Below are 24567 nucleotides of genomic sequence, written 5' to 3'. Positions count from 1 at the left end.
ATATATATATATATATATATATATATATATATATATATATATAGGTATACAGTGGGGTATGCTATAACGAATCTAATTGGTTCTAGAACCTTGTTCGTTATAGCATTCGTCCGTTATAGGATTAATCCGTTCCAGGCCCCCAAATACAACCACTTAACACTGAAAAATATAATATAAAATTGTAAAAATTGTAAAAAAGTGCATAAATATGCATCTAAACCCCTGAAATAAAGAATATCATTAATATTTGTAATAAAAAAAAACAATAAATTAGTAAAAAAAAAAAAAAAAAATTTTTTTTAAATAATGTTCGTTGTAGGAGTTTCGTTCGTTATAGCATTCTCAATTTTATAGGTAAAACCGTTCGTTATAGGAATATTCGTAGTAGCATCCGTTCGTTATAGCATACCCCACTGTATATATATATATTGATTTAAGGGCGATTTAGGAGTGTTTCTGACTTTACACGAGGTCCCAGGAACGAAAACCTCGCGTAAGTTGCAATTCTACTGTACATTGGAAAATTTTGATAATTTTGGTACAGGCATTCCCCTCGTTACGGAAGGGTTCCATCCCTGGAAAATTGACCGTATCGCGAAATTCCGTAACGCGAAACCTATTTTCCCATTGACTTTCATTATAAAACTGGAGATGCATTCCTACGGAATTTTTTTAGGCCCCAAAAATGTAATTCAAACACTTTTATGAATGAAAATAAACATTTATAAACACATACAATACAGTACATTAAATAATTCATGATATACATGTAATATGAAGAGAAATACAGTTGGAATAAATAAAAATATTGTACTGTACTTACCACAAAAAATGTTGACTGCTGCGTGAGGATTGGTGGTGCAAAGGAAGTTATTTGGAGGGAGAGGCAATACTCTCTTCTGCCCTGCCCTGTAAATCATCATCTGCTTCATCATCTGCTTTCAGCTTTTCTCATGAATAACTTGTCCAAAGTTGTTTGACATTTACGGCTCACCTTCTCCTTTTACAGCTCAGTGTAGGGACTGAGAGCATTGTTAACTGCACGGCTGGCCTGACAAATTAGTTACACAGTTTTAGCCCATTGCCTCTACACGTACGTGCACTTCCCACACATATACACACCCTTGCTCTTCAATTTTCTTTTTTTTATTGAATTACAGTCAGCCCTTAACATACGCGGGTTTAGCATTCACGGATTTGCAAATACGCGGATTGCCCCGCCGGAGGAATATTCTGTACATTGAAGTAATTGAAGTACATTCAACTCGCGCGCGGCACCGAACACGGGACACTGCCCGCTCCCGCAACCTCACATACACACTCATAGCTCTCCCTCACTCAGTCAGTCTCGCTGTAACCACGCTTGTGTTGACATCAGCATTGTAGTTGCAAAAATATTACATTTCCGTGAATGTATTATATCAAGCACAGTATGAATAGAATATCACTAATATAACAGTATTTTAACCGAAAACTCTTAAAAAAACGAGTAACATATCTTGAACATCGGAAGGTTAGGTAAAGTCTTTTGTTTTCATGTAGTTTATCCTAATTTACATTGAAATACATTATGTTTCAGCAAAACTACTATTTATTTCTGTGAATATGGAAATGTAATATTTCTGCTGAAATGACGTATGTATTACAGTGGAAAGTGACGAAAGCAATGACTTTTGCTTTCTTTCGTTCAAAAGATGTTATCGTAATTGCTTTCCGAATGGTTTTCAGTTAAAAAACTGTTGTATTACAATAATATTCTATCCTAATTCATTTGTGATGCAACAGTTTATTTAACTGAAAACCATTCGAAAAGAGATTACGGTAACATCTTTTGAACGAAAGAAAGCGAAAGTCATTGTTTTCGTCACGATTTTATCGCACTTTCCACTGTAATATGTACTTCATTTGAGCAAAAATATTACATTTCCGTGAATGTATTATATCAAGCACAGTATGAATAGAATATCATTGTAATATAACAGTATTTTAACCGAAAACTATTAAAAAAACGAGTAACATCTCTTGAACATCGGAAGGTTAGGTAAAGTGTTTTATTTTCGTCATGTATTTTATCCTATTTTACATTGAAATACATCACGTTTCAGCAAAACTACTATTTATTTCTGAGAATATATTCATTCAGGTGCAGTTTAGGTAAAATATACATGTGATGTAACATTTTTTAACTGAAAACGATTCGAAAAATACGTACCCTCTAGCCCTGTTCAAGGAGAAGACTGGGAAGAGCTGTTTGGTGCTTAAGACGATGACAAGGAAAATATTTTTGATGGATTTTAATGAAAATATTCAGAAATATGGTATCTTAGTATTTATTCAAGTGAATTAGGATATAATATTATTGTAATACAACAGTAATGACGATGTGGAGGCGGCGGAGGAATAGAGTGGGGAGGAGTGGTGAGTCGGTGACTGGCGGGAGCAGGGACGAGTGGAGATGCCAGCCAGTACATTATGGGTGTACAGTATTAATTGTTTTTATATCTCTTTTTGCATTTTACTATTAAATACTGTACATTAGGTTTCAACAAAACTACTATTTATTTCTGAGAATATGGAAATGTAATATTTTTGCTGAAATGACGTACGTATTACAGTGGAAAGTGGGATAAAATTGTGACGAAAGCAATGACTTTCGCTTTCTTTCTTTCAAAAGATGTTACCGTAATCGCTTTTCAAATGGTTTTCAGTTAAAAAACTGTTATTACAATAATATTCTATCCTAATTCATTTGTGATGCAACAGTTTATTTAACTGAAAACCATTCGAAAAGCGATTACAGTAAAATCTTTTGAACAACGAAAGAAAGTGAAAGTCATTGTTTTCGTCATGATTTTATCCCACTTTCCACTGTAGTATGTACGTCATTTCAGCCAAAATATTACATTTCCATATTTATTTCTGAGAATATATTCATTCAGTCACAGTTAAGGTAAAATATACTTGTGATGTAATGTTTTAATGAAAATACGGTATCGTAGTTTTCTTTTGTTTCAAATTTAATTCACAAAGATTGATGTTTCCAATGTAATGAACAAAAATTTATGTACAGTATCTATAAATAAACTTTAAAAAATGAATACTTTGTTTTACATAGTCCTGTGCATACCATATCATGCATTTGGCTACTTTGGGCTTGCTATGATGACGCAAGAGATCTGCCCTGGCAACTGTACCGACACTCGCAGCTGGTGGTGCGTTGGTGCGTCGTTTCCATTGTTTGCTGGTAGTTACTGGTAAATATTTTTCAACGTAACGAAACTCTTACCCGTTTGAGGTCGACCCCCAATTTTTTGCCAAATAATTTGGTCTTAAAAACTCGAACTACACACAGGTATATACGGTAAATAAGGACATGGGGGGGCCAGGGGTTTTTTAGGGGGGGGGGGGCAGCAAAAATACGCGGATTCTTAACATTCACGGGTATCTCTGTTACCTAACCCCCGCATATGTTAAGGGCCGACTGTATATAATATTTTCTTTATTTCTAAGCCATATTAGAGTACCGGCATTGTAGTGATTTTCCCATCATTTTTATTGTATCATTGCATATAATAATGACAACATGCGACCTCACAGGCCACTTTGTCCTTGGTTTTCTCTCTTCACAGTGATTCAAGCTATTGCTTGACCTAATGGCAAGTGAGAAAGTGCATAAAAAAATTTTTATCACAAAAGCGAATTAATGTTCAGTAAATTAACACTAAACAAGGGTTACCTATGTAACGAAAATTTCTTCATATATTTGTTAGTGTCAGAAATATATACAGAGGGGTATATATTTTTTTTTTATTTATTTATTTTTTTTTTTTTATTCCAGGGGTTAGCCCACCCGGGCACAGGTCACTGACCCACATTGGGGCCTGGGAGGCAAAGATGTAATAATAATAATAATAATTCATAATACCTGTATATAAAATTTACAATAAAAAATAAAAAATAAAAAATAATAATGATAATTATAATAAGACTTTACTAATAATAATTATAATAATAATAAAGAACTATAAAGAAATACAAAAATGAAAAAAAAATCAAGAGTGAGGAACAATATATGTATGTTGTGTTGTCAACAGTAAGAGAAAGAATTAAGACCCTGCAATTGTGTGTAAATGAGGCAGAAAGTCAGATCAGCAACCTGGGACTTGGTCACAAATTTTTGGGCGCCATATAGCAGCAGGGTTTACCATTAGACAACACATTATGCTTCCAATATCTTCCCAGCCGGTAGTACCTTCCTGTGGTAGCTGCCTACTACCTACTACCGATATACTACAGTATACAGTATGTGTAATGACATGTATCAATACAACATGTAGCGAGGTCCCCCCTGTACTGTATTGTGTTTTTGTTTCACATGAAGAGAGAGTATGCAAATTAGGGTTTGAGAGTGAACCTTGAGTAGTTTTTCTTTTTTTGCCAATATTGTTATAGTGCGTTTTTTCTCAGCTAAGAAGAGATGCCCTGCCCCCCTCCTCAAGAGTTACACCTGATTGGCTGTTTCAAATCTGTCCGATTTTGTCCTCAAGTAATGATGTTTTTCTAAATGAGTTTATTTATAATGACCATTTTTGACGAGAAAGATATTTAGCTAAATTACATAAAGATACATACATTCATTATTTGAAACATGAGCAAGTAGGAAGTTTATTATAAATCTTAGACCTGAATTAACTGTTATACTCTTGTAACAAATTCACGATTTCGGAGGACACATTTAATATATACTTATTTTTACCCAAAATAAGGCATACTAAGACAAACTATGTATAAGTAAAACTACATTATGCAAAAACAAAAATTTTAAAAGATCAGAATCACACTGAAATATTACACAGCCCCTGAAAATTGGTGGACGAGCGTGACAGACTTGGCTGCCTGAGCGAACAGCCGTCAGCAGAGGCGGGAAAGTAACTGTGAACAACTGCATATTTCAATTTGATTCTAATCTTTTAAAATGTTGGTTTTTGCATAATGTAGTATTACTGATAAGTAATTAATCTTAGTATGTCTTATTGTGGGTAAAAATAAGTACTGTACAGTGATCTCTCGGTTAACGAGCGCCTCGGTTAACGAATTCCTTACAAATTTTTCCCAACATGTTTTCGCCTGCATTTGGCTGCCCACCAGCTGTAGTATTAGTCCGCCAATACAGCAATCAGTTTTAGGGCTTAAATTCCTTACCATTTAAGTAAATATCAAGAAGGTTGTACTATTCAATAATTTTATAAGTTTTATATTAAATTTTTTAGCAATTTTAACAATTATTGAACATATTGAAGTAGAGGAAGCTAGTTTTTTGCCCGCCAAACACCCACTCAACACACCAAGCTTGGCGTCAGTTTGTTTACCAGTTCAGAGGAAGGAACATCTTGTTTGAGACTCTTCAACATAAAAGGTTTTTTCTGTGTTTCCAGTCAAATTATTGGTCATTTTGAAATATATTTTACATATTGACAATATATAATGCAGTGCAGTGTTGATTTAAAGAAAATAATCTTGAATTACACCAAGTGAACTAAAATTTTATGGGTGAAATGGTAGCATGGGGTGACTTCTCTTCCACCCCAATGCCTTCTCTTCTCCCTTCTCCTCCACCCCCATTCTAATTCCCATCATCATCAACCAGGAGCCTTCTACATGCACACCTCAAAGTAAGTGTACTTTACTGCATTTATTTTTAGTTTGTCTGTAATTTTCGGTGAGCTGGAACCAATTACCCAAAAACCCATTGAAACAATGGGTTCGGTTAACGAGCAACCTTCTGGAATGAATTGTGCTCGTTAACCAAGGGACCACTGTATATATTAAATGTGTCCTCTGAAAGCGTGAATTTATGACCAGAGTTTAACAGTTCATTCATGTATAATATTTCTGATAAACTTCCAATGTGTTCATGTTTGAAATAATTTATGTATGTATCTATATACTGTAATTCAGCTAAATATCTTTCTTGTCAGAAACGGTCATCCTAACTATTTTGAATAAACTCGTTTAAAAATACATCATAACTTCAGGACGAAATCAGGCATGTTTGCAACAGCCACTCAACTGTAACTTTTGAGGAGGGGGCAGGGCATCTTTTTTCAGCTGAGAAAAATGCACTATAGTGTTGTTTTTGGGTATAAACCATACTTGAATACTGTATTTTTTTAAATCTTTCACTTATATGAAACAACCAACCTCTAAGAGTCGGCCATCCTTTCCAATGTGAAATAATAATATTAGCAATTTTAATGTAATACTAAACTAATTAAATATAATTTTCTAAAATAAATCTCTTTTGCAGACTGGGGAGTTCTTCGCATGATACTTGAAAGAGTCCCTCAAGTGCTTCTGAACAAGGCTCTTATTCTTTCCCGGGATGGCAATGATATTGACTACTTTGCAGCTGCTCTCTGTGCTCTTGTTAGTGTCATTTGACTTTTATTATACAGGCATCCCTTGCTATATGAACCATCATAAAATGAATACTGTATTATATTTTTACGCCTCTTTTCTCACTATACGAAAGCTATTCTCACTTATACGAATATGGTCCCTGTAGGTAATGTACCAAATATATATTTCATTAATTATTTAATGTGTTAGCTACTAAATTACAGTACCATATAAAATTGAGGGAACTGAACTCTATATTTCCCATATGTTATGTTATTCAATATACAAATATTCACTTTAAAAATGGTTTTCAAGGAAATGTAATCCATTCGTGTAGAAAGGGATACCTGTACTTTTTTGTTAACTAAATTATTGTGATAATTATGTATAGAAAATTGAATAGATTTTACAGTGTTGTAAAAAGCTAATTGAATATATATATATATATATATATATATATATATATATATATATATATATATATATATATATATATATATATATATATATATATATATATATATATATATATATATATATATATATATATATATATATATATATATATATATATATATATATATATATATATATATATATATATATATAAATATATATATATATACACACATACAGTGACCTCGTAACGAATGCCTCGGTTAATCAATTTAGGTTAACGAACTGCCTTCCATAAGGATCTTCAATTGGTTAACGAACAAAAATTCGATTAGCGAATTTCTTACGAGCAACCTCAACATGTTTTCGCTTGCACTGACCGGGCAACCAGCTTTAGTATCAGTTCGCCAATACATTAATCGGTTCTAGGGCTTAAATTCCTTACTATTTTAGTAAATATCAAGAAGTTTATACTATTCAATAATTTTAAAAGTTTATTATTCAATTTTTTAGTCATTTTAATGATTATTGAACATAATTGAAGGTAAAGTGACTAGTTTAATGCGCGGCATCCAGCCTCTTAACACAGCAAACAGGCGTTAGTCTCTCTCTGTTTTCACTGGAGGTAACATCTTGCTTGAGACTCTCTTCAACTAAACACTTTTTTTCTGTGTTTCCAAGCAAATTATTGGTCATTTTGAAATATATTTTACATATTGACAATATAGAATGCAGTGCAGTGTTGATTTAAAGAAAATAATCTTGAATTACACCAAGAGAGCTAAAATTTTATGGGTGAAATGGTGCCATGGGGTGACTTCTCTTCCACCCCAATGCCTTCTCTTCTTCCTTCTCCTCCACCCCCATTCTAAATCCCATCATCATCATCATCATCATCATCATCCAGGAGCCTTCTACAAACACACCTCAAAGTAAGTGTACTTTACTGCATTTTTTTTTACTTTATGTAATTTTCGGTGAGCTGGAACCAATTACCCAAAAAACCCATTGAAAAAATGGTTTCGGTTAACGGCTTACGGTTAAAGCAACCTGCTGGAGCAGTTGAGTTCGTTAACCGGGTCACTGTATATATATATATATATATATATATATATATATATATATATATATATATATAAGCCTGATTTTTGACCAAGAAATCATTAATTTATGATATTCTCGTATAGTTCAGCTATTTTTGAGGTAATGGAACAACAAAACCTTAATAAAAACACTCCGTCCTGTATGAGGTCAACGTGTGAAACACCATTAAGGCAAATTGTTTACCATTTATTATTACACACTTTAACTGAAGCGAGTAGTTTCAAAAAAATTGTATATTTCCATTCAGTATTTATTTAAGTCAATTAGGAGGGAATATTGTTGTAATACAACAGTTTTTAACTAAACCATTGGCGATTACGGTAACATCTTTTGCAACAAAGTCATTGTTTTCGTCACGATTTTATCCACTTTCCACTGTAATACCACTGTAATTTCAGCAAAATATTACATTTCAGTGAATGTATTATATCAAGCACAGTATGAATAGATTATCATTGTAATATAACAGTATTTTAACCAAAAAACTAGTAAAAAAACGAATAACATCTCAAAACATCGGGCTTAGGTAAAGTCTTTTGTTTTCGTCATGTATTTTATCCTATTTTACATTGAAATACATCACGTTTCAACAAAACTACTATTTATTTCAGAAATATTCATTCAGGTGCAGTATAGGTAAAATATCGTGTGATGTAATAGGTTTTTTAACTGAAAACAATTCTAAAACAACGTACCCTCTAGCCCTGTTCAAGGAGGACTGGGACTGTTTAGTGCTGCAGGCGATGACAAGAAAATGATTTGATGATTTTAATGAGAAATATTCAGAAATATATATATATATATATATATATATATATATATATATATATATATATATATATATATATATATATATATATATATATATATATATATATATAAATCCACAATCCGTGGATAAGATAAATCTGATAAAATCTGCGGAAAATGGAAACATGGAATACCTTAGCTGATCTTTATTCAAGACATCTTCAGAGGCAACTGGCCTAAAGCTAAGGTCTCGTTGTCATTTTCCGCAGATTTTGACAATATATATATATATATATATATATATATATATATATATATATATATATATATATATATATATATATATATATATATATATAGCAGAGTTCTCTATAACTATAACGTGTTTTGATAACGCTAATTTGCTCTAACGATTTATGAATTCAGACAATATTTGTATAACGCGACGCTTGTTTTGCTATACGCTTTTTTTACTACTATTCTCCAATTTTGTGGTATTAACTGAATATGGTAAAGAAGAATATCTCCAAAAAAGCATTCTGATGATAGAATTTCCCGGTGATTATCGTAAAGAAAGGATATAACACTTGAAGAGAAGCTTGATGTTATCAACCTCAAAATCACCCTTCTCCCCCAAGTTACATTCATATTTTTTCGGTAAAGTGCTAAATTTACTGTATGATTTCATTATTAGATATGAATGTAACATTTATTTAGACTGTGCTATCCTTTGTGTTAGGCTAACTTTTTTTTCGATTTAAGTAATCTAACCTATTTTCTCCATAAGCCCTGTTATTTCTATTACGCGATTTTCTATAACCACGATAATTACAAAGAACACAATTATAAGCGTTATAGCAGAAATATTACTATAATATATATATATATACTATATATATATATATATATATATATATATATATATATATATATATATATATATATATATATATATATATATATATATATATATATATATATATATATATATATATATATATATATATATATATATATATATATATATATATATATATATATATATATATATATATATATATATATATATATATATATATATATATATATATATATACCCATAGAACCATTACTTATAGATTTGAAAAAAAAAAAAAAAAAAAAATAAGTTAGACCCAAATCAATCAACCCCTCACTACAGGTCCCACAGGTTTCCCGCGTAAGTCCATTCCGGCAGTCGTAAGTCCGACATAGATATAATTTTTTTATTTAGCTCATAAATTCGCCTGAAATTATCCGGCCAAATAAAAATCTACAATGAAATACAGTACTGTAATAGTAATGAATAATGATGAATGGATACAGTATACAGTGAAAGTAATAACTAATAAGGAATGGTTTTTAGGTGATTAGCACTTTACCTTTTAATGTAGTCAGCTGAATGCACATGGGGCCCCCATAATTTTCTAATTATATACATGGAGACTACATTAACTGGAAACGTTTCGTATAGAAAATGCGGTGTCATTTGAAAAAAAAAAAAAAAAAAAAAATTTTTATTAAAAATCTGCGGCGGTCGTAGTTCCGACGTCGTAAGTCCCGATTAAGTCCACGTGAATGTAAGTTAAAGGTGTGTGTGTGAAAGAGTATATAGTATATATATATATATATATATATATATATATATATATATTTATATATATATATATATATATATATATATATATATATATAGTATATATATATATATATATATATATATATATATATATATATATATATATATATATATATACAGTCAACCCTCACTTTACGGGTCCTTACATTCCGCTTCCCGCTTACGTGCCCTGCCAGAACCTGCAAATGCTCTCACATTCTCAAGGTGCTGCAAAATTTTACGGGTGAAGTATTTTTATTTAGTCATGGGAAATATAATTTACATTGCAAATTCTTAAATTTGCGATCATTTTGAATATAACATCATATTTTGCATAGCAGATGTTTAGAGTAAATATGTTATTTTTGTGCAAATATATGATATTTATATTCAAAATATTTGGGTTTACAAGGAATCCAATGTCAATTATTATCCTAATTTAGTTTGATTATTTATTAAAAATAGTGGTTTTCCCAAAAATTTCTGAGGAAGAGCCAGCAGTGTAGTGTGAGAAGAGGGGAGGGAGTTGAGTCCATTATTTGAATGACATTAACTTGGCGACTGTATTTCATTTCTTTAAGTATTAATTGTGTGCATGTACCATCATAAAAATTAAGATGTTATTTTACTACCACATAGTTATGTGTCAGAAAAAGTGAGTTTGGGGCGTTTGTATTGATTAATCCCATATTTCTGTTTCAAGCAGTTTCATAACAGTCCCTCTGGGTTTATTGACGTTAAGTCCCATATATATATATATATATATATATATATATATATATATATATATATATATATATATATATATATATATATATATATATATATATATATATATATATATATATATATATATATATATATATATATATATAGCATACATACATAGCCTACATACATACATACATACATGTACACAGCTACATACATACATACATACAACACAGCCTACATACATACATACACATACATACAGATTTACGCGTCAATTGAACCCACAGGGTACATGAAAGTGAAAACCTTAAGTGAACCACAGAAACATATGGGATTAATTCCAATAGAGACTGGGCGACCCCCAAACTCCAATTTTTCCGACACAATACCTATGTTGTGGTAAAAATAACATCTAAATTTTATGATGGTATGCTTACACAATTAATATTTGAGAGAAATACAGTCGCCAGGTTAATGTCCATTCAAATAATGGACTCAAATCCCCCCACCTCTTCCCAGCTCACTGGCCCCTACCTCTCTGAGAAATGATTGGGTGAAAACACTAGATTTTAACGCTTAGTAATAAATAATACCTCCGACTAAAGTTAGGATAATATAATTGACATTTCTGATTCCTTGCAGGTCAGGGAATATTTTGAATGTAACTTCATATATTTTGCACAAAATATAAAATACTTGCTTTGTGGTAAACCAAATTATTACATTAGATCTAAAAATTTGTATGTTTATTGCAAATCCATGATGTTTATATTCAAAATTGATCATCATATTGTAAGAATTCCAGCAATGTAAATTATATTCTGGTCGAGTAATTTGTATGAATTTTATGAGCTAAAACAAATATCATCAGTTAAAAAAAAAAAATATTCTTCACGACACTATCTGTCAATCAAAGTACCCCAACTTGCCTCCCCCCCTCCTCACACTCGCGCCAGTTGGGTCGGTGGGTCCCAACCCTCCCACCCCACCCCCCACCTTCCCTCCCTACCAGAGAAATGTTGGGTGAAAAAACTAGATTTTAACTTTTAGTAGTAAATAATACCTCAGACTAGAGTTAGGATAATATAATTGACATTTCTGGATTCCTTGCAGGTCAGGGAATATTTTTAATGTAAAATTCATATTTTTTGTACAAAAGATAAAATATTTGCTTTGTGTAAACCAAATTATTACATTAGATCTAAAATTTGTATGTCTAATGCAAAATCCATGATGTTTATATTCAAAATGATCATCATATTGTAAGAATTCCAGCAATGTAAATTATATTCTGGCCGGGTAATTTGTATGAATTTTATGATCTAAAACATATATCTTCAGTAAATAAACAAAGAAATATTCTTCAAGGACACTATCAAAATACTCTGCCCTAGCTGGGTCCCTCCCTCCCTCCTCCCACCTTCCCTCCCTACCAGAGAAGCTTTGGGAGAAAATAGTATATTTACATTTAGTAATAAATAGTCACTCAGACTAAAGTTAGCATAATATAATTGACATTTCTGGATTCCTTGCAGGTCAGGGAATATTTTGAATGTAAACTTCATATATTTTGCACAAAAGATAAAATATTTGCTTTGTGTAAACCAAATTATTACATAAGATCTAAAATTTGTATGTCTAATGCAAAATCCATGATGTTTATATTCAAAATGATGATCATATTGTAAGAATTCCAGCAATGGAAATTATATTCTGGCCGGGTAATTTGTATGAATTTTATGAGCTAAATAAAAAAAAAAAATTATACTTCACCGCGTATATGAGTAGATGCACCGCGGAAAGTGAAAGTCCGGTTCTGGCAAGGTACCGTGTAAATGAGAAATCGCGGAAAGTGAAACCGTGTAAAACGGGGTAATACTGTACAGTGACCCCTCGTTTAACGAACTCAATCCGTTCCAGAAGGTCGTTCGTTAACCGAAAAGTTCGTTAACCGAAACCATTGTTTCAATGGGTTTTGGGTAATTGGTTCCAGCTCCCCGAAAATTTCCTAAATTCAACAAAAATGGTAGAAAAGCTCTCTACTTTGAGGTGTTTATGTAGAAGGCTCCTGGATGATGATGATGATGTGCATTTGAAGTGGGAGGTGGAGGAGAAGGGAGAAGAGAAGGAAGTGGAGGTGGAGGAGAAGCATTTTACTGTTTCTTGGAAGGTGAGTCACCTTCCATGAAAATGTCAGGAACCTCTGGACTGACAGATTCTCCACCATGAACATCCTCTCTCCTTCTTGAAGTGGAAGGCTGAGGGATAGCATCTTGTTCCATCTGCCTTTTACTGAAGAAAGTGTCAATTGTGGTCTGTGGGGCACCTGTCCTCCTCACCATTAACTTATGTTTAAAGAAGGAGACCACTGAGTCCTCAACATGACACAAAGTTAGTTCAGTTTTTTCCACTTCTGGGTGCTTTGAAGCCAGTTCCCTGAACTTCTCCCAGTAGTAAATCACATCTTTCAACTGTTTAGCTGACATATGGTCATCACTTTCAATTTCCTCCTCACCACTGTCAGCCTCTACCTGTAACATCTCATCCAGTTGCTTCAAGTCATCAGGAGTAAGTTCCTCCTCATGAGACATCACAAGCTCTTCCACATCCGCCTCCTCCACTTCAAGGCCCAATGACTGACCAATGGACACAATCTTCTTGTCCAACTCTGTTTCTTCCTCAAATCCCTCAAAATCATGGTCTACTGATGGCCACAGTGCTTTTCTTTGAAGAACTGAGGGATCTACTGGAGACTTCTTGCCATGATGACACAATCAATTTTACAGCCTCCAGGACGTTGAATTGTGTCGTCCAGAACTGTTTCAGTGTTAGTTCAGGATCATTGGAAGTTGCCTGATGACACCTCCTAAACATTTTCTTCATGTACAACTTCTTGAAGTTGCTGATTACATTCTGGTCCATTGGGTGTATGATTGATGTAGTGTTTGGAGGCAAAAACAACACTTTCACAAAGTCAAATTGATACTCCAAATTGCTGGCAAGGTCAGGGTCATGACCAGGAGCATTATCCATGAGGAGAAGAACCTTTAAAGGGAGTTAATTGGTGGTTAGGTAGCTCTTGACAGAAGGGCAAAACACATCAACAGCCCATTCATTAAAGAGCTGTCTTGTCACCCATGCCTTACGGTTGGACTTCCAATAAACTCCAAGCTTTGTTCTTACCACTTTCTGTTGCTTGAACACCCTGAGTTTTTCAGAGTGGTAGACAAGCTTTTATTTGTATAGTCTTATCATTCATATTGGTATTTTTCCATATTAGAAACATTTAAGTGTGTATTGTTTGTTTTGAGTTTATTTTCTGTCATTTATTTTTATCATTATTGCCAAGCGAAATAATGTCTAGGAATCTTACCACCAATCAACCCCATTGTTACGAGACTACTTCGGATTCATTCTTAAGTTCACTCTAATATTGCAGCACTGCCACATAACCGTAAATGTCATCACAATGGGTAAAGGAACTCTTTGAGGCAACTGTACCTACACACCACCATTAAGATATTGTATTCAACTAGAGTATGTCTTTGTTTCTTAAAATTCTATTTTGATTTTCTCTTAATGATTTTAAGATTGGTGCATAAAGTGAAATATATTTATGTATTTTTAATCTTTGCTCTTTTGGCAGGTTACAGACAAGTCTCTAGGCCTTCCTGAGTCACTTCATAACACACCGACCAAATTCACTCGGTCAGACTTTCAGAGTTATGTATTTCCAGTCCTGGCAACTCTTGCATCCTACCACATGCACTTAGATCCTGTGATTCAGCAAAAGGTAAGCGTATATGAGTAAGCCCTGGCGATCTAATGTTTATATTAATATCTTATCTAAGCTCTGTTGCAACCTCTTTTCTAGCCAATTGTTATTTTTTTAACAGAAAATTTTAGGTATTTCATTAGGTAAGAACTGATATCTGTCTAGCAAGTGTTGTTTTGAATATTCTATTTCATGCAAATTTATGACTTAATAATATCCCAGTAACCCACTAAATCTACAGGGTTGAATCCCAGTTATCTATGAATTATCTATGCTATCCAGCTATAACCAGGTCCTTGAGAAGGGATATTTTGAAATTGAGATCACCACTCCAGGATGCAAGCAATGATTAGTTATATCACCATTATGTTTGTACACTGTGCCTGTTCTTGACTTGGTCAAATGCTGTCATTCTGGACCACTCCTCACTTTTGTGTGCTGTAGTTGTCTTTCTGCTATCAGTATCTCCTAACTGTGGAGCTAAGTGCTTTCACTTCAGGTTTTTAACACGAGGTGAAACTCATTGAGTTGTAAGAGACAGGGTTCTCCTTGCTCATCGTCATCTAATCATTACAGTAATATCTTCGTTAGCTGGAATCGCTCAAACCCGGAACTTTCTGATCACCGGAATTGAAATTTTCTCGGAAAATCGTTCCCAAAGCTGGAGTTTTCCGTAAAATTACGGCTTTGGGAAAGATTTTCTGAGGGGCACATTTACCGGAAAATTTTCCCGATACCCAGAAAATTCCGGGGAAGGGGGAGTTTTTTCCGGGTTTCAGAGATGAAAATCTGGCGCATTTTCTGGAAATTCCTAGAAAAATTTTTCTATGCCCGGAAAATTCTGGAAAATTCTGGGGATGGGGGATATTTTTCCGGGTTCAAGAGATGATGTAATGGGCAATTTCTGGAACTTCTGTGAACATGTTTCCTTTACCCGGAAAATTCCGGGATGAGGGATATTTTTCCTGGTTCGAGAGAAGATGTAATGGGTAATTTCTGGAACTTACGAGAGCCATTTTCCGTTACCCGGAAAATTCCAGGGACGAGGGACTTTTTCCTGGCTTTGAGAGAGTCGTCTTGTTACCCGGAAATCTCTCATTCCTGGAAGTGCTCTGCATTAATTGTTCCGGCTAATGGAGATATCACTGTACACTACTTCTGTGTTGGATTTATTTTCAGGCTTTGCCTCTAAACTTTGATGGCAGGAGATAGTCTTTTATCAATTTCTGCAGTGCCGCAGTCTTCTAGAGTACATTTTTTGAGTCATATTGCTCTTACAAAATATAAGGGTACAGTACTATTGTAAGATTGATGGTTTAGAGCTATCAAGAATTCACAAGCAGATTATATTCATTATTTGGGAAGCATTTCCAAAGTTTTATTAGAATTCTAAATCTTTAGTGTGTTTCAATTTTTTTTCTCTCAAATACAATGACTTCTTGGTAATATAATTAGTTCGTACAAGTGTGCAATGGCTTGTCTTATGAAGATTACTTTTGCCCCTAACCTTACACTGAAAACTCTTGGGACCCAGTCCATGTCATATTTTCTATAAAAGACCTGCTCACACAATATAGATAGATTAGTCTTTCTTGAACTGATATCAAGGTTTTATATGACACTGGGACACTAATCAAGTCAGGGTAGGAACAGGTTAACATGAAAGGAACATTACTTTTAGCTTTTTCATCAAATAGGGTTTCAGAGCTTAATGTTCTCAAAAGGGGTAACACGGCTTATTACTTTTGAACCTTCACTGTTGAGAATCAGTCCCTGTCCAAGTCTTATAAAAAAAACTAGGCTCCCCAAGTTTCACTGTTGATTCAGTTTTAGGCATGGAAACTGGATGAAGAGTCTCATCACTTTGTTTTGGTGTATTCACAAATACATTCAATTAAGAGGCAAGTTTAAGAAACAATCTCAACTTTGGCATCAGGCTCCTCTTTGTTGTCTTTTATTTATAGAGGCTGCTGTTGAGCCTATAGACATGCTATCTCTAGTTTTCATTGCTTGTTCATGAGTCACCTGATTCATGCTCACTATTAGATTGGATGTTAGGGTAAGTCCTTCATTTTAGATTTTTCCCATGCAACACAAACTATTAAGGGATTTTCTCCTATAGTCTGGTGTCTTGCAATGTGGTAAGTGCTTACTTCAAGGAGATACCAGGATAGGGATCACAAGTTCCTGGTTGTGAACTAAGGCTCCTCCCTTTTTATCATGTCACTCATCATGTTTCTGTGTTGCCATCTGTTAATCATTGTGATGTTGTCAACCAGTCTCAGTCTCAATGTTTGTTGCTCATAAACATCTTAATCTGTAACATAGTTGCTGTCCTCATGATAGGAGTTGATTTTTCTTGCTCCTTCCAGTATCCTTGACAGTATATCTGTGTAAGACAAACTTATCCAGGACAAGGGACAGTGTCTGCTTTCACATATTGTATAATACAGGGTATGACCAAAATGACTGGCACTGATGTTGTCTTTTTGTTATGGTCTCCATCTTTGAGCAGAGGCAAGTGACTGGAAAGAGGCACACTGCTTATTATACTATAACTTATATCCTTCCACCTTTAAAACGAGAAACGCGTAAATGGAATAACAGAACATATGAAATTAATTGAAATAGAGACTGGGCCGACGCCCAAACTCCACTTCTTCCGACACAATACCTACGTTGTAGTAAAAATAACATCTTAATTTTATGATGGTATGCACACACCATTAATATTTAAGAGAAATACAGTCGCCATGTTAATGTCCATTCAAATAATGGACTCAATCCCCCCCCCCCTTCCCATGCTCGCTGGCTCCTCCCTCTCTGAGAAATGTTTGGGTGAAAACACTAGATTTTAAGGTATAGTAATAAATAATACCTCAGACTAAAGTTAGGATAATATAATTGACATTGCTGGATTCCTTTGCAAGACCAGGAATATTTTGAATATAAACGTCATTTATTTTGCACAAAAGATAAAATTTTGGCTTTTCGTAATCAAAATTCTTACATTAGATCTAAAATTTGTATGTCTAATGCAAATTCCATGATATTTATATTTAAAATACAGTCATGCGCCGGTTAACGTCCGACCGAACAACGTCCAATCGCATAGACTTCTGTGCCCCCCCCCCAGAAAAAAAAAAACCATGATACCTGCTGGACCACCACTCCACGACCCCCTGACGGAGACACGATGATCCTCCCCATACTGGTCAGATATTATGTGTTAAAGGAATATGCTTCATTTTTAGGCTTTTTTTAAGCATTTGCCTACAGGTGAAATGTTAACCTACATCTATTGAGGATAAAATCTTTCACCTACAAATTGACAATACAGTCGACCCTCGTTAATTCGGACCCCTTTAATCCGGATTTCAGATAATCCGGACAAAATCTGAACTTTTTTTTTTTTTTTTTTTTTTTTTTTTTTTTTTTTTTTTTTTTTTAGATTTGTAAGAATATTACCTACACGGACCTTAAGCTAAAATGCTGGTCCACCCACTGCTGGGATAAAACATCAGTGTCTTTTTGGTTAAATGTAACATCACCACTAGTGTGGGGGGGGATGCAACTTTTAGCTTCTGACATGAAAAATATTTACCATTTACTGCCAGTAAACAATGGAAACGTAAAATATATACCAATTAGTAATGAAAAGTTGTGCAGTTCCTTCAGCAAATGAAGCTCACCAACTTACAATAGGCTAAATTACCTTACAACGTGTTTTCAGTGGTCTATGTTGAAGTTCTTAGCACAGGCTAACTTATCATATCATATATGGTATCACAGTTCTCATTGATCTACAAAAAATACCGGTAATAAAAACCTTTTCGATATTTCACACTTAATATAATACCCGGTAATCTACTTCAACCTCCTATTGTTTACAACGACACATGACGCACCACCAGCTGTTGCGTCAGCTAGACGGTACACGTGTTTTTCGAATCGTTTTCAGTTAAAAAACTGTTACATCACATGTATATTTTACCTTAACTGTGCCTGAATGAATATACAGTCAACCCTCACTTTACGCGGTTAATTCAACCCACGGCGGCCCGCGTAAAGTGAGAAACTCGTAAAGTGAACAACATAACATATGGGATTAATTGAAATAGAGACCGGGCCGACCCCCAAACTCCACTTTTTCCCGACACAATACGTACGTTTTACTAAAAATAACATCTTAACTTTATGATGGTATTCACCCACACATAATATAGAAAGGAACAGTCAATAAACTGAAGGTTAGGTTAGAAAAAAACAAGGTTGGGGTTAACACTTAAGTTAGTAGAAGAGATGGGTCGGCGTACGGGAATGGAGGCTGGTTCCAAGGCAGAAGGCAGACTACTGGCCCTCAGGTGAGTCACCATCACTGTCATCCACACTTGTCAGGGCCTCCCTGACAAATCCCTCAAAGTCATCATCACTGTCTCTACCTCTGTCACTATCATTGGCTTGGGCTGGCTGTGGTGGGTTGCGGGCGAAGAACTCTGTTATGCTTTGCTGACGGCTGGTGTTTATGTTGTCGTGATAAACCTTGATGTAGGGCTCCATAGTCTGCAACAGCTGGGTAGTGAAGATTTCACACCTGTTTGCATCAGGGTCGTCGGAAAGGAGGAGCTTGACTTTCTCGATACACTCGATGGCACCCCTAACTATGGGATAAGCGGCATTCTTCTTGGGATGACGCACCACCTGCCTCTTCACTGACATCATCATCTACCATCTCGTCGGTAGTCACATCAGGATCCCTTATCACCTCCAGGATGTCGTCATCGGTGGTCTCGAAGAAGCCTGCAGCTGTAACACTCTGCGCAGCTTCTCTGGCAAGGTCCACTGCTACTGCAACAGTCTGAACCTCACCAGTCACAAATTGACTCTGCCTAACGGCCGGAATGCCTTGCAACACATGTCTCCATGCGTGACGAACAGTTGCTACAGACAGCTGATCCCATGCCTCCACCAAGAAGTCCACAGCTTTCTTGATGTTGAATATTCTCCAGAATTGTTTTAAAAGTACTTGTTGCTCTGCCAACTGTTGATCCTCGTCGTCTTCGCTCTTGCTATCGGTGGTGATGTCACTCAGGTTACGCAACTCTTCCCTGGTGTTGGTGTAGTCGTTGAGGAGCTTGAATTTTTTAGTAGAGAATGCAGCTTTTACATTACAGATTAACTCTTGGTCCATGGGCTGTAATATAGATGTAGTGTTGGGAGGAAGGAAGACCACTTTTACGTTGGGGTGACGATCTAACAGTAGGGGCGAGTGTCCTGGTGCATTGTCCAGCAGCAACAAAATCTTGAATGGCACATTCTGTTGCTCACAGAATTTCTTCACATCGGGAACGAAACAGTCATCAAACCAGGATAGGGACAGTGTAGAGAACATAAATAATAATAATAATAATAATAATTAACGGTTTATTGAAAGAGCTTGGCAGCCAGAAGGCTGAAAATATACAGTTACATATTTGGGGAATGGGTTTCGAATTACAAATAATATACAAGTAACATAAGTGACACAAATAAGACGCATAATAACTAGATGGGGAAAAGCTCAAACTACAGTTCATTTCAACATAGTGACAGTGCAAGGAGTAGTGTTTACTGGGAGTGAATACACTGGTTTATTACAAGTTATTGATAATTTTTACAATGGTTGGGACCCACCTTACGTGCGGTCAGCCAGTGGATATTTAGCTTGGTCATGTCCATGCTCTTGTAGGCGTGCGGCTTGCGTGCTGTGTGGATCACCGATAACTTGAGCTTACAGGTACCGGAGGCATTGGTGGTAAACAGGACGGTGATGCGCTCCTTCTGCAACTTCTGGCCCTGAATCTTGCTGGCATTCTTCACAACGAAGGTCTTGGAAGGTAGCTTTTTCCAAAAAAGACCAGATTCGTCCATGTTAAACACCTGGTCGTCGGTGTACTGTCCTTCCTCCATAATCTCACGTAAAAATGGAGGAAATTCCCTAGCCGCAACACGGTCAGCACTAGCTTCCTCACCACCAATGTTGATATTGGTGATCTTGTTCCTCTTCTTAAACCTCTGTAACCACACAGAGGAAGCATTAAAGGGTTTGGGCTCTGTAATTCCCATCTTTCGTGACACTGCAGCATACAGTTCACGTGCTTACTCCTTAACTGAGCGCGTGTCCACCGCCATGTTCGTCGCGCCTGACGCACCAAGTAGCTCACAAGTAATTTTTCCGTCTTGAGAAGCACCTGGTTGTGGAAATACTTGATCATAGAAGCACCTGTAGACTTTGTGATGTTCATGTGCTCCTTTATCTTGGCTGCATCCTTCTTAATTGTCCTGATCGTAGACTCGTTAACACCATGCTGGCGCGCGAGATCAACCTGTCTTGTTCCTTTCTCCAACTCTTGTATGAGCTTATACTTAATTTCGTAGCTGAAGGAACGTCGTGTCTTCTTTGGCTTAGGGCGGCTGGGTCCAGGTAAGGAAAGGTTTCTCTCTGGTGGCGGTGGTCCGGCGGAAGCCATTTTACAGAACAATGGATGCACGATTACACGGTGTGGCCTGGAGGGATGAAACTGCCGCGGCTAGGTCAAGCGTCGTCTTTCCTCCCTCCTTCCCTTCCGCGGGTGGATACGTCATATTACTTTAAACCAATCACAGCTAGCAGCGGAGGGAGGTAAGGATGCATGGCCCAATTACAGTCCGATGCGTCATATGACGTCACTGATAACGCAACAAAGACACACACTGCGCAACCTACTCGCGCCGCTTACACAACATGGCGGATGGCGGGAGAGGGCGGGAAAGATGGCGGGAGGTTTGGATCCAAAAATGGCGCGGCTCGCCAGCCGCTCTCCGTGTAAAGGGGTACACGCACCGCGGAATGTGAGCATTCCGGTTTTGGCAGGATACCGCGTAAACGTGGAAACGCGGAATGTGGGACCGCGTAAAGCGAGGGTTGACTGTATACACAGAAATAAATAGTACTTTGCTGAAACGTGATGTATTTTAATGTAAAATAGGATAAAATACATGATGAAAACAAAAGATTTTACCTAACCTTCCGATGTTCAAGAGAAGTTACTCGTTTTTGGTTAAAATACTGTTATATTACAATGGTATTCTATTCATACTGTGCTTGATATAATGCATTCACGGAAATGTAATATTTTTCCTCAAATGACGTACGTATTACAGTGGAAAGTGGGATAAAATTGTGACGAAAACAATGACTTTCGCTTTCTTTCATTCAAAAGAAGTTACCATAATCGCTTTTCGATTGGTTTTCAGTTAAAAAACTGTTGCATTACAATAATATTCTATCCTAATTGACTTGAATAAATACTACGATACCATATTTCTGAATATTTTCATTAAAATCCATCCAAATCATTTTCCTTGTCATCGTCTGCAGCACCAAACAGCTTCTCCCAGTCCTCTCCTTGAACAGGGCTAGAGGGTACTGTAGGTTATGTATCTAAGCTACTGTGCCGAGTAGCAAACTTGTATATAAGCTACTGTGCCGAGTAGCACCTATGTATATAATTACGTGGCAACACTGCACATGTTATGTGGCAACATTGCCCCGAGGCTGCCATATGGCAAGGCAGTCTCAGTCTGACTGTGTGAGCCGTGCATGGCACACGCTAGTCACCACTTGTATTTCTCTCATCCATAATAAACGGACTTCAGTGTTACCCGGTGTTTCCCTACCCATCACTGCATTTTTCAGGGAACACTTGTAACCATCATGGCGCAGTGACTGGGATCTGTGGACTTGCAAGTGTGTAAACAATGCCGAGACAGTTGCGTCTGCCGGTGATGCGCGTCGACTCATAGTGTGTTGTGTTGTGTTGTGTTGCGCTGTGTTTCGCCGCAATGTGCAGTGTTGGGCCGTCACAGTGCGTTTTAGTGACGGTTGCAGTGTTAGTGTCAGTGTATTAGTGTGTGTCTAGAGCTGAGAGTTGAGCATTGGCCTGTTTTTTTTTTTTTGGTACCCACGGAGCACGCAGGCGTACACCCTTCTCGTGTGACATCCCGGGAGACACTGACGGTCTCACCCCCACCCCCGGCGGCTCTAGCAACCGGCATTAAGGCCACCACGAAGTGCATCTGCTGTCTCTGACACACACACACACACGCACGCACTCACTCACTCACGGACAGAACAGTGGACTCTGCGTTATTTCTTCGCTGTTTATGTCATATACAGTGACCCCTCGTTTAACGAACGCCTCGGTTAACGAAATTTCGGTTAACGAACTGCCTTCCATAAGGATCTTCAATTCGGTTAACGAAAAATAATTCGGTTAACGAATTTCTTATGAAACGACCTCAACATGTTTTCACTTGCACTGGCCGGGCAACCAGCTTTAGTATCAGTCCGCCAATACATTAATTGGTTCTAGGGCTTAAATTCCTTACTATTTTAGTAAATATCAAGAAGTTTATACTATTCAATAATTTTAAAAGTTTAATATTCCATTTTTTTGTCATTTTAACAATTTTTGAACATAATTGAAGGTAAAGTGACTAGTTTAATGCACGGCATCCAGCCTCTTAACACAGCAAACAGGAGTTAGTCTCTCTCTCTTTTCACTGGAGGTAACATCTTGCTTGAGACTCTCTTCAACTAAACGCTTTTTTTCTGTGTTTCCAAGCAAATTATTGGTCATTTTGAAATATATTTTACATATTGACAATATATAATGCAGTGCAGTGTTGATTTAAAGAAAATAATCTTGAATTACACCAGAGAGCTAAAATTTTATGGGTGAAATAGTGCCATGGGGTGACTTCTCTTCCACCCCAATGCCTTCTCTTCTTCCTTCTCCTCCACCCCCATTCTAAATCCCATCATCATCATCATCATCCAGGAGCCTTCTACATACACACCTCAAAGTAAGTGAACTTTCTACCATTTTTGTTGAATTTAGGAAATTTTCGGTGAGCTGGAACCAATTACCCAAAAACCCATTGAAACAATGGTTTCGGTTAACGAACGACCTTCTGGAACGGATTGAGTTCGTTAACCGAGGGGTCACTGTATATGTGGTTCGAGCTGTTGAGGCGCCACTTTATACACTAAACAGTGCAGTCCACGCACACACAAAGATGGGCGGTAAGAAGGGACAATGTCAAGATGGGAGACACGACTCCCCACCACCTTCTCCTCCACCGGGCGCAGACTCTCATCCTCCACCTCCAGTGACGGACATTGCCACAATTCTGAGGTGGATGGACGACCGGGACGAGCGACGTAGAGAGATGGAACTTCAGAGGGAGGAGACACGAAGAGAGGAGGAAAAGTTGCGTTTTGAGGCATTATTGGCGACCCTGGCGCTAACCCACCCTCCCTCACTCGCAGGTAGCGCGCTTCAAGGCGCCAGTACACTCCCTCCTCCACCACACCAGCGTCCTCCAGGTACTCTTGCCTCCAAACAAACAGCTCCCAAGGCATCTGTTCAACCCCCACCCGCCCTCTCACCAGACGTCACGTTTCAGCTTTTTCGTGAGTGGAGGCGGCGTTGGACAGATTACTCCACGATGGTGGACCTTGACAGCATGCCTCCAAACAAACAGCTCATCCAACTGCGGATGTGTTTGTCGCTGGAGACCCAGAGAGTTTTGGAGCACACGTTGCAAGTGCCTCCAGATTCTACATCTTCAGTGGCGGATGTGCTCGACCTTTTACAGGAGCACGTTAAAGGTCGGAATAACGAGGCTTTGCGTCGCTGCGCCTTCACCAGCTGCAAGCAGGCGGAGAACGAATCCTTTGACGACTTTTTTGTACGCTTGAAGAGTTTGT

At 36.6% G+C, this 24567-nt stretch overlaps 1 protein-coding gene across 5 annotated transcripts in view; it reads left to right on the top strand.

The window, feature by feature from the left end:
- LOC121871778 (tuberin-like) overlaps nt 1-24567 on the top strand; it is a 286863-nt gene that overhangs the window by 125722 nt on the left and 136574 nt on the right. For all 5 annotated transcript variants that reach the window (XM_042374251.1, XM_042374253.1, XM_042374252.1 and 2 more), the window contains exons 14-15: nt 6308-6426; nt 14646-14792. In XM_042374251.1, coding sequence (XP_042230185.1) covers nt 6308-6426; nt 14646-14792 — 266 coding nt within the window. The remainder of the gene's footprint in view (nt 1-6307; nt 6427-14645; nt 14793-24567) is intronic.

This window comes from Homarus americanus, unplaced genomic scaffold, assembly GCF_018991925.1.
Source record: "Homarus americanus isolate GMGI-L3 unplaced genomic scaffold, GMGI_Hamer_2.0 scaffold39675, whole genome shotgun sequence".
Classification (NCBI taxonomy): Eukaryota; Metazoa; Arthropoda; class Malacostraca; order Decapoda; family Nephropidae; genus Homarus; species Homarus americanus.
Note: the sequence above shows the minus strand (reverse complement) of the source record. Positions and strands in the feature narration are given on the sequence as shown.